This window comes from Notamacropus eugenii, chromosome 7 (assembly GCF_028372415.1).
Source record: "Notamacropus eugenii isolate mMacEug1 chromosome 7, mMacEug1.pri_v2, whole genome shotgun sequence".
Classification (NCBI taxonomy): Eukaryota; Metazoa; Chordata; class Mammalia; order Diprotodontia; family Macropodidae; genus Notamacropus; species Notamacropus eugenii.
In genome coordinates, this window is record NC_092878.1 from 8,947,883 (window position 1) to 8,958,714 (window position 10,832).

Below are 10,832 nucleotides of genomic sequence, written 5' to 3' on the forward strand. Positions count from 1 at the left end.
AGGATTGGGAGGGAGGAAGTTCTCAGTTCCTGGAAAAGAAAGAGCCAAACTGTCCTTCCCTCACTCATTCCAACTTGTCTCATTCACCATCTTAGAAAGGAGAAGGGCCCTGTTCTGAGGCATTCACTTTTCCTTCCTTGGTTCAGGATAACCAGGAAGGTCCCATTGTGGTTCTGTCTTCCCTCGCGACTCCAGACATTTGGGACCAGTGGCAGATGTTTCCTTTCTGTTTTCTTACAAATGGTAAGGGAAAATGCCAAAGAAAAATTTTCTCAGACCCACTAGTGCCCAGAATGAAGATTTTGAGAACGGCATACAATCCATTCTGAATCTAAAAGCATAGAGTTTGATTGAGGGGTCTCTGAGGCCACTGTTCATCACTAGGGAATCAACAGAGTGATTTAAGAACAGAAATTGCCTCAAACTAGATAGAAAAGGGAGCTTCAAAAGCTGACTCGTTAGCTATTTCATCACTCTAATTACCTCCTGTGTAGGACTAAAGTGATTGTCAGCAGGAAACCTGACAATCACTGATAGTCACCATGGGTACTACTCTAGATGAAGGTCAACTATGTAACCTCTTTGTTTCAGCTGTGCAGGGCTTCCAGCTGTGAGGGGTAAAATATATATCTGTGTCTATATATACATATACATACATATATACATACATATATATATATCTCCAATGATAAGAATATCTTTCTTGATTTTCTTATGAGTGATTTGGAATTGGCAAACTGCTATACATGGGTCTCCTAGTTCAAGTCAATGGTACATGTATGTAAGTATGAGCATGTATATGTGTCTATGTATATATGTATACGCATATATGTATATATGTGAGCTTATATGTGTGGCTGTCTTAACTAGGATGCCTAATTTCCCTCATTCTGTTGCCAGAAACGAGTCAGACTCAAACCCAATCATTCGGTCATCAGATGCCTCCTTCAGAACTCCAAAGATGTCAGTCTTCTCACCTCTCTCTACTCAGGGCCTCAGCAGTCCACTGCAACCAAGTCTGCTGAGGAAAAGTCTGGGTTGTCCCAGTCAGCACTCCAGGGAGATCCCTCATGAATAAACATTTTCAGGCTTTAGTTTTTAATTGTAAAAACTGCACGAGGAGATAGATAACAATGTGGTTTCTTTTCTTCTTCATGTTTTTCCATCTCTTCTCCTGCTGTCCCACCCCTATGCCGATTCATCTCCTACATAAACAGACTCTCAGTCCAAACTGAGAGCTTCCTCTGACTCCATGTCCCCTGGAGAAATGCCTGAGCTGGAATGAGACAGCATTTTGTTTCAGTCATCCCTAGGAATAGGGGAGCTATCCCGAGTACAGGCCCATCCCCAACTCCCCAGGCCTCACTCAGTAGTTCAGTCAATGGGATTGGTAGAGAGAGTGAGTTCCTCTGTTGGGCCAGGTTCTAGAGGATTATTGGGATTGCTACGGGGTGTTTGAACCTGAGTGCCTCTCCGGGTGGTGGAAATCTCTGAGCCAGTGCCCTCAAGCAGCTTGGCTACAAAGCCAACGCCAGCTGAGCGGAGTAGCCCACCACCAGCACAAGCATACAATATAGGGTTCAGGCTGCTACTCAGGAAGGCTAGGGCAATAAGAATGTATCGAGCCAAGTTCAGCTTCACCCCTGCCAATCCCTCCCCTATGTCATGCCCACCCAGGGCCCTGAAAGCCTCTGCCAGGTTCACAATATGGTAGGGCAACCAGAAGACAGTGAATGTCAGAATGATCAACACCACCAGGCGTCCAGTGCGGCGACTCCGACGGAATCTAGTGGCCCGCAGCCTCCGCCCAATGTCCGAGTAGCTGCCCACGATTGCCACGAAGGGCAGCATGAAGCCCGTGATGGATTCAAACAGCAAGTGGAAGACCACGTGGCCAAGCGTAGAGTACCATGTTTTACATTTCACTATGCCTGACTCCTCTGTATGTACCTGCCGGTACACAATAACCGGCACTGCCAAGAAGGCAGAAACCACCCAGATGACCACCAAGACTCGCCAGGCGACTGACTTGGTTCGAAATTTCTGAGAGACAAAAGGGCGAGCTACAGCCAGGGAGCGATCGAGGCTCATGGCTGTGATAAGGAGGACGCTGGCATACATGCTGACTCCACAGATGTAGTGGCAGAGTCGGCAACCAGCCAGACCAAAGGACCAGGTGCCACCAACCAGGGCATGGAGGAAGAAAGGTGCAGTAAGCAGCACAGCCAGATCAGCCACTGCCAGGTTCAGGACCAAAAGGGCAGTGACAGAGCGATGTCGCATTTGGGCCAGGATGCTCCACACCACAAAGCTGTTTCCAGGAAGTCCCAACACCAGGGCCAGCGAGAGCAGAATGATAGACAGGGACCGGATGAACATGAGGCTGGAGGGGATTGGTGCAAGGGTTGTGGTGTTGGTAGCCATTGGAAAGACCTGGATGATGAGTTCAGGAAAGAAAGGAAAGACTAGACATAGGACAAAGGGAAAACTTCCTGCCAGCCTCCACCTTTGTCTGGGGTCCACTCACCTCATAAGGACCATGAGTCAAGTGCTCAGTACCTGCCAGGCTTTCCCTACACTATGAGACAGCATCTCGGAAATCCTCTCATGTTCTAGTATCAGGATTTTCCAAGCCTGCTTTACAGGGGTTGATCTACCCTGCTCCACCCATCCTCACCCCACCCTTCAGCTACCTTAGAAGAGAGATGGACTAATTTCCTAACTGGGCCATAGGGCTTCCTGTCCACAGAGCCAAATTGCTAAATTTGCAGTAGTTGCATTTCCACACCTCTATAGACCTTCTTCCCTTCAGAAAGAGGCTAAGTCTCAGAATAAAATCTTCTTCACTAGCCCTGTCCTGTAATCAGTACCCCTAATCTCCTGTCTCCTCTTACACCTCTCTCCTTGGGGATGATTTACTGTAGCCTTAGCATTGACTGTCCAATTCTCCTACCATGCCACCCTCTCAATCCCCATCACCCTCAGCTTTCTGATTGTCTCTCACACCATTTTCTCTTTTCTCCTACATCACTTGCCCCTAATTCTTCCCTTGGATATCTGAGATGCTACCAGTGTGGGAAGACTGGGGGTATTAAGTGAATCCAAATGTTTCTCATTTTAAGTCCTCTATCTCACGTATGGACTAGCCCTTGTTTCCTTCATCCCCCTAACCCTAACCCTAACCCACTGTCTTGGACACTTACCTTATTTGCCAGAGGTTAGAGGCCTGGCTGGCCCAGGGTTTGGATGCTACTGTCTTGTTAGTCAATGGGGAAGGAAGTGTTGGGGCATAGGGGTGGAGAAAGGGGAGGGGGCAAGAGGAGGTTGAGAGAAGAACCCTTTTGAGGGGTGGTGCTTAATGCTATTTCCTACATCTGAGCAAGAAATAGCCCCTTGTGTTCCAAAGACGAAAGCAAGGAGGGAAGACAGGTCAGGGAGGGTGGGGCCAGATGTGATGGGAAATGAGAAATAGAGAGAGGGGAGGGGAGGTAGAGGTTCAGCACTAAAAAGCATGTCTGAACACCTCTAGGGCTGGTGCCCGGGAAGTATTAAGTGAGTGAGTCAAGTGTTGGGAGTGTGATTTCCTTACAACAGTATTAGGTTTTGATTTTTTATTAGTGTATGGCTAGTGTGAGTTACCTGAAGAGCTAAATTTTATCTCCCTTTCCCTTCCCCACTTTCAGTGTTTTCCATCCTTTCTCGTCCCCATGGCATCACAGCAACATAAATTCAAGGGGATATTTGAAATGACCTGATTCAATCCACTCATTTTAAATTTCCAGCAGGTCAGCCAAGGACAAGGCTGGGAAAACCCAGAACCTTTCCCCTCTCTAGCCCATTAAGTTGAGGTCCAAGTTGATTGATGTTAAGGCTATCCCAGGATTTGGAACTATTCCTGTTCACAACTTGGGTGGAATAAAGCCCCCGAATCAAAACCAACTGAGATTCATCTTAAAGTCAGTCCCCATTCCCTCAGATGAGACTAGCCTCAACGTACTTTCCTGGATTTGGATCAGAATGCTCATCTGCCTCATCACTCTCCCTTAATGCTGATGTGTATGCTCTTGTAGATCTAGAAACTTGGGGGCTTAGCTAAGGGGTGCAAAACTTGAAAGCAACATAGCACAAAAGAAAGGGCACTGGAATTGCTTTCAGAAGACCTGGGTTCAAGTCCTTGCCCTGACAGTTCTAGTTGCATAGCTGTAGGTCACACAAACATGTGTGACCTCTCTGAGCTTCAGTTTCATCAGCTATAAAATGGTGATCATATGTACTCCTTACCTCACATAATTATTATAATGAAAGTACGTTATAAACCTTAATATATTATGTAAAAGTTATTAACTCCAGCATTTGGCAGTCCCCTCAGATTCTCCCACATTGATCTGCCCCACAGAGGGCAATGAAAGAGGTATAGATTTGGAGTAGGAGCTTACTACATGTTTATTAAGAAAAGGTGAGACTGAGATCCAAGGAACAAAAGGAAAGATGGAATTGGCCAACTAAACCAGAGGCAGTCAGATGGCACAGTGCTGGATTTAGAGTCAGAAAGACCTGAATTCAAATCTAGCCTCCAACACTTACTGTGTAAGCTGCGTAACCTTGGGTGAAGCATTTAATTTCCTTTGACTTCAGTTTCCTTATCTGTAAAATGAGGATACTAATAGCACCTACCTTTCAGGGTTGCTATGAGGCTAAGAGGGGGTGGTATTTGCAAAGTACTTTGCTAACTTTAAAGCCATATCTAAATATTATTATTACAAGGATAGAAAGATGGAAAGTATTCCAAGGAAGATAGTGGGTGAGACATGCCACCAAACGCTACCTTGTGCATACCTTTGCATCAAGGTAGGGTGACCATCAGAATGAAAGGGAGTCTCCTTCATTTGGAGAGTTTCCCAGTGCAGCTGCCCCTTTGTCCCTGAGAGAGAACTTTCTTTCATCTGACCATGAGCCTTCCTGCTATGGTTTCAGCAACTCACTTCCTCTTGTTCTACTCTCTCAAAAGATGCAGGAAGTAATGAGGGTTACTGGGTAATTTTACCCTCCCCCAGTTATCTGTTGTATTATTGGAGTAGTCAGGGTAGGATGATCAAGTAACCATCAGGCAGAGGATGTGAGGAAAAGCTTTGGACTGAAACCACAAGTACTGAGGTCCGAGGTGAAAATTCTCAAACAACGAGAGATATGGTATGTGAGATGAAGTGTGAGAGTGGAAGTGAGTAAATTCTCTGTTTCAGAGATCATGATAGAGAGTTGAGTCCCATTTGTCTGGTCTGGAGAAGTAACCATCTCACTCAGAACCAAATGACTTTTTAAAAAGCCAGTCAATAAAGAAAGCATAGTTTTCATAGAACTATAGGATTAAGAGATAGAAAGGGTTTTTAGAGATCATCCGACCCAACCCTCTCTCATCTTACAGACAAAAAACAGATCCCCAGAAACAAAGTGGCGATCACACAGATAGTAAGTTGAAAAAGACATCCCCCAGGTCTTCCTTTCAACTCTTTCCTCCTCCCCAACAAGGACTGAACACAGAATACTCTTATCTCCTTTCACTTCTCTGTGTTTTAGAGCACCATATTCCAGACTAAGCACCTGAACAATTCATTTATCATGACTTTTTACATCACATTTATATCCATACCACATTAAAATAACTTTCCTCCTTTCCCTTTGCCAAACTGTAACCAGAGTAATCACACAAGTTGAGTTAGGAGGAAAGATGCTAGAGAGTATATGTGTATATTGTGAACTTGCCAGGGATAAACAGTGTGTATGTATGTGTGCATATGTCATTGCTGGCCATGTGGATAGACACATGTATAGACAGCAAATTTCTTTCTTTTTCCGTTTTCCCTCCACCATTTATCCTCATGAGTTCACAAGTATAACTCGTCCTAGGTAGATCCAGGGAAAAGGACTACCTTTTCCCCAAGACTCCATGACTCAAGGATGGGCCTATTTGAATATTCTAAGACTTCAATTCCTGTGACACTGTATGCTTACAGCAAAGGATGATTTCTTCAGGAGACAGAAACAAGAACTAAGGCAGAGCCAGGTAGGAATATGGTCATGTCAAGAAGATCTGAAGTGCCAGAAGGAGGACAGCAGCAATTTGGGATTCTAAAGGCAAATGGAAAGAAATATACCAAGAGATCTCTGTATCTACTAAGAGATCTGTATGAAAGTATATAACCTAAGCTTTGGTTTGGTTGTACCAAAGATGGTGCTGTGCCTTCCCCATCCCAGAGCATGGCTGCTAGAAGAGATTGCCTTCCTCCCTACTTCTTGGGAATGAGACCTAATCTTTTACTAATTACCCAAGTCCCAGCTCTTAGTATGGTTCCTGGAATATCAGGAAGCTGTTGTTTTTTAATCATGTTCAACTCTCTGTGATCCCATTTGGAGTTTTCTTGGCAGAGATACTGGAGTGGTTTGCCATTTCCTTCTCCAGCTCATTTTACAGATGAGGAAACTGAGGGAAACAGGTTAAGTCACTTGCCAAAGGGTCACACAGCTAGTATGTGTCTGAGGCCAGATTTGAAGTCAGGAAGGAGTCTCTGAATCCAGGTCTGGCATTCTTTTCATTGCGCCACCTAGCGCCCCAAACTTCAATTGCATTGGTGAAGAATAGAACCCGGAACAACTGCTTTGTAGGTAGCTATGCTCACCACCATACCGCCAACACTAATTTTACTTTAAAACTCTTCTTTTACGATTTTTTTTAGCCCCAATGAGGTGTTTTATTTTTATTGTGTATGTTCTTTGTCTGTTCTTCTACCTTGGTGGTACTTGAATTTAGATGGCCTTCAAAGTTCCCAACCAGGCTAGGTGGAGCAAAATTATTAAGCAAATTTATAATGAATAATTAAGCAAAATTGTATACGCTTATTCAAAGTACTCTCCATTAAACCTTGCAATCTGATTGAATTCAGAATAGAAGGGCATGTGGTTTCCATCAGTTTGTGTGACCTAGATATAGGGGATCTGTGAATGACAAAGGAGAAAGAGTAACTGGGAGAGCCTAAGGGAAGGGAAGGAAAATGCCAGGAAAGGATGCGTCATTCGCCCTCTTTAAACTGGCATCAAATCTTGTTTTGATGGAGACAAGGGGGCCACCTCACCCTTTGCTCCTTCCTATGTCTCCTCTGTTCTCTTTTTTCAGGCTCTCTCCTTCCAAGCCCTTTCTACCCACACACACTCTATCTCAATGGCATACCTTGTCTCTTGGTGCCAACCCTGTTGGATGCCAGGTACCCTGGATATTTGTTAGAGATATGGGGAAAGGAGAGGGTGCTAGGTTGAGGAGACTCAGAGGCTTTTCATCTGAATCAGAACAAAGCTATTTATACACCCCAATCAAGGTTTAAAAACTTCATTCCGAAGACATGGCCCCAGTGCTTTCAGTTTTCTTTTGACAACTAACCTAACTTCCTTTAACAGATCCACCACTTCATCCCTTTACCCAGAGATCACAGATTGCCCATGCCTTCCAAACTGTGTGTGTTGTTCACGCTTTTCTAGAAATCTCCTGTTAGGGATGCGACATTTTGAAGGCCTTCCTCAGATTCTTTTAACATCTCAATGAACCAGGTTAATTAGCTCTTGGGCTGTCCATCGGTTGCCCTTTTTTGGATGATATGACCAGGGCTCATCCTTTCCAAGTTACAGAAGTCCTAGTTGTCTTCCCTACCATTTCTCCAACAAAAATCATTCCTGAGAACATGTCGCACCTGTTCATACAAATTGTGTTCTTTCCATTGACTTTTGGGTTACTTATCATTTTGATTCTTCTGAGATTATGACATACAATATAGCATCAACTAGAGGCATTGTCAGACCTGCGTTTTAGAAAAATCAGTTTGAAAGTTAAGAGGATGGATTGAATAGGGAGAAGACACAATGCAGAGTCTTGAACATAGTAGCCCCAAATAAATGTTGAATTGAATTGATTAGGCAAATAATGGTATTAAAGGGAGAAACTTTTGTGGCAAGAAATATTTGAGAATCGTGACAGAACAACTCACATTTGGGTAATATATGAAAAAAATGCCTATGAAATGAGGAATTCTGCTTTCCTTGTTTTCTCAATGGTAGAGGCAGGGAGTGGCAGGGAGAAATTTTTTTTTAAATTTAATGCAAAAAGAATACCCTATGTGCCACCTTGGAGGGCAAAATTTTCTGGTACTAAACAGAATTTATGTGATCTTGCACCTCCGCGTTGCTCCCTGGGTGCTGTCTGCTCCCGACTCTTATGAGGAAATTTCCGGACTGGGATAGCCCAGCCCTAGACTGACCGCGTGGAGAAGAAACTAGAGGGGGAGACTTTAAAAACATCCTTGTATTTTTATGTTGGCTGGAAAACCATTCAAGTGACATGTATAAGGTTATACAAATGGCTGTCCATTGTATGGACAATCTACACCTCTGGCAATGTTGGTCAACACAGCTGAGCACATGATAAAAACAAGCCACATACAACAAATTCTGCTCCCTGAGATCGGTGGGCCAGGGGTGGCTACCACCTTTAGGAATGCACAGTAGCAGTCTCTGGGCCAGTGAGGACTTCAGGCAGGAGTAGGGGAGTCGTTCCTCTCGGGTACCAGCGGGAAGGGGGAAGGAGGAGATGTTCAAACACGTACAGGGAGCTGGTGGGAGAAGAGGTGTTGGAGAAATAGAAGGAAGGAGACAAAGGACTTCAACTTTTACAATCTGAGCTGTCCCCCTGGACCCCGCCATTTCCTCGTCCCTGCTCTGCCCCTCCCAGGCGTCTAGTAGCTCGTAGTTCCATGGTCCCCTCATGGGAACGGCTTCCCCCTCGTGCCTCCCCGGAGCCCTCGAAGATTCGGGTGAGAAAGCGGGGTCCAGCCCGAGGCAAAAGGTCCCCGGCGGCAAAGACGTAGAGAATGGGGTTGACGCTGGAGCTGAAGAAAGCCAAAGCTGTGGCCCCGGCCCTGGCCGCCTGTCCTGCCCCTCCGAGCCGTGCCAGGGACCCTTCGGAAGGTGCCAGGGCGGCCGCCGCCTGCAGCAAGTTCACAGCGTGGTAGGGAGCCCAGAGCAAGCCGAAAGCCAGCACGATGGCGCTCACCAGACGGCCTGCCCGCACGCCCTGTCTCCGGGTGCCCCAGCGCCCGCTCCGCAACCGGGCCAGAGTCACTCCGTTGCAGCCCAGGACCAACCCGAAGGGGAGCACGAAAGCCGTCAGGGTTTCCAGGAGCAGGTGGGCCGCGGCCTCGGGACGTGAGGAGTGGCACAGCTGGCACACGTGTCCCCTCCACATATGTCGGTAGGTGGCCGCGGGGAGCGCCAGGAGCAGGGCAGCTAACCAGACCCCGAGCAGCAGGCGTCGGGCGAGCGCTGGGCTGCGCAGGGTGGGTGCCAGGAAAGGCCGGGTGATGGCCAGGCAGCGCTGCAGGCTGAGCAGCGCGGTCAGCAGGACGCTGGCATACATGCTGACCGTGCACACGTAGTACACGGCCTTGCAGCCCGTGAGGCCCAGGGGCCAAGACTGGCCGGCCAGAAAAGCCACGAAGAGCGGGGTGAGCAGCAGGACCGCGCCGTCGGCCAAGGCCAGATGCAGCACCAGGGTGGCCGCCAGGGGCCTTCCCCGAGCCGGCCTCCAGCCCACCAGGCTCCACACCACGAAGCCATTGCCGGGCAGCCCCAGCACGGCTGCCAGCAGCAAGAACACGGTGCCCGTGGCTCGCGAGGCCGGGGAGCTCAGGAGAGTCTCATTGCCCGGGGGCTGGACGCAGACCGGGGGTGGGGGGGAAGGTAGAGAGGGGAAAATGAGGGCTGTGTGGGAGAGATCGGGAGGGCCGGGATCGGGGCCAGACATCTCCCCGGCTGCCACGGTGCCACCCTTCCCCACCCTTGGATCTCAGGGTCTCCCACCCTCAGATCTCTTGGAGTGGTAGCCCCTAGGACAAGCCCGGCCCATAGCCTCCAGCTGTTTTCCACTTCTCTGTCCCTTTCTCGCTTCCTCTCCTAGAACGAACCCAAGTGTTCCGTTCTGAGCCCTTCCACCCCACCGCCCAAGCCCCGGGCACCTTCCTGCCCAAGAGACTCCCGCTCTCTTCTTAGAACCCAAGCGTCCTGTCCCACAAGCCCACCTAGACTCCCAGGTCATAGGAGATATGACCCCTTCCCTACTCTGCTCAGCCCCTCCCTCTTAATTCAAGCCCCCACGGATGGGGAAGGTGGGGAGGGGTTATCCAGTGAAGGAGGGAGCGAGCTGGGAGACTCACCCGGCGGAGAGAGCAGGGCTGGGGGGCGATACTAGGTGACCCAGGGGGACTGCTCAGGTGGCCGGTCAGGTACTAGGCCCGTCGGGTTCTCTGGGGCTGGGGCTGGGACAGGTGGGAGTTGGGGAAGTGCGGGTGGAGCTCATCTCTGAGCCTATCCTGCTGCCCCTCCCTCCCCTAAACTCCAGCGAGTCTAGGCGTGAAAAAGAGGGCTCCGCCTGCCCCAGGAAACAGGATGAACTGAGAGGGTGCCGATAAAGCTCCTTGGTCAGGGATGTATGAATAGAATGTCTCATTCCTGGTCCTTCCCACCGCCTCCCCCTTAACTGACCAAGTTTCTGCCCCCACTTCTCTCCCCACCTCCATCCATACCTCGGTGCATTCCTTAGTTTTTACATCTCCTTTCTGTGTGAGGAGGGGCGGGGGAGGAAAGAAAGACAGAAAAGGGAATCCAAATCCATTCTCCCACGGTAGCCTCCTAATCTTGGTCTCCTGTCTTCCCATGCCATTGTCCTCCAGTTCCCTGGGTGACCTGCTTCCCAACTTCCAATCCTCCTGATGAGGCTCTTGTCAAATCAAACAATT

General features: G+C 48.2%; 2 protein-coding genes across 2 annotated transcripts; both read right to left on the reverse strand.

Moving 5' to 3' along the window:
- Positions 1 to 65: 65 nt before the first annotated feature.
- LTB4R (leukotriene B4 receptor) lies at positions 66 to 3,286 on the reverse strand. Its single transcript, XM_072624556.1, has 2 exons — positions 3,204 to 3,286; positions 66 to 2,433 (listed from the first exon to the last, which is right to left on the reverse strand). The coding sequence occupies exon 2, from the start codon at positions 2,422 to 2,424 to the stop codon at positions 1,375 to 1,377; it is 1,050 nt and encodes a 349-aa protein (XP_072480657.1). The 5' UTR covers positions 2,425 to 2,433; positions 3,204 to 3,286; the 3' UTR covers positions 66 to 1,374.
- Positions 3,287 to 8,601: 5,315 nt separating this feature from the next.
- LTB4R2 (leukotriene B4 receptor 2) lies at positions 8,602 to 9,927 on the reverse strand. The gene has a single exon (XM_072623581.1). It carries the CDS (start codon positions 9,839 to 9,841, stop codon positions 8,702 to 8,704), a length of 1,140 nt encoding a protein of 379 aa, XP_072479682.1. The 5' UTR covers positions 9,842 to 9,927; the 3' UTR covers positions 8,602 to 8,701.
- Positions 9,928 to 10,832: the final 905 nt, after the last annotated feature.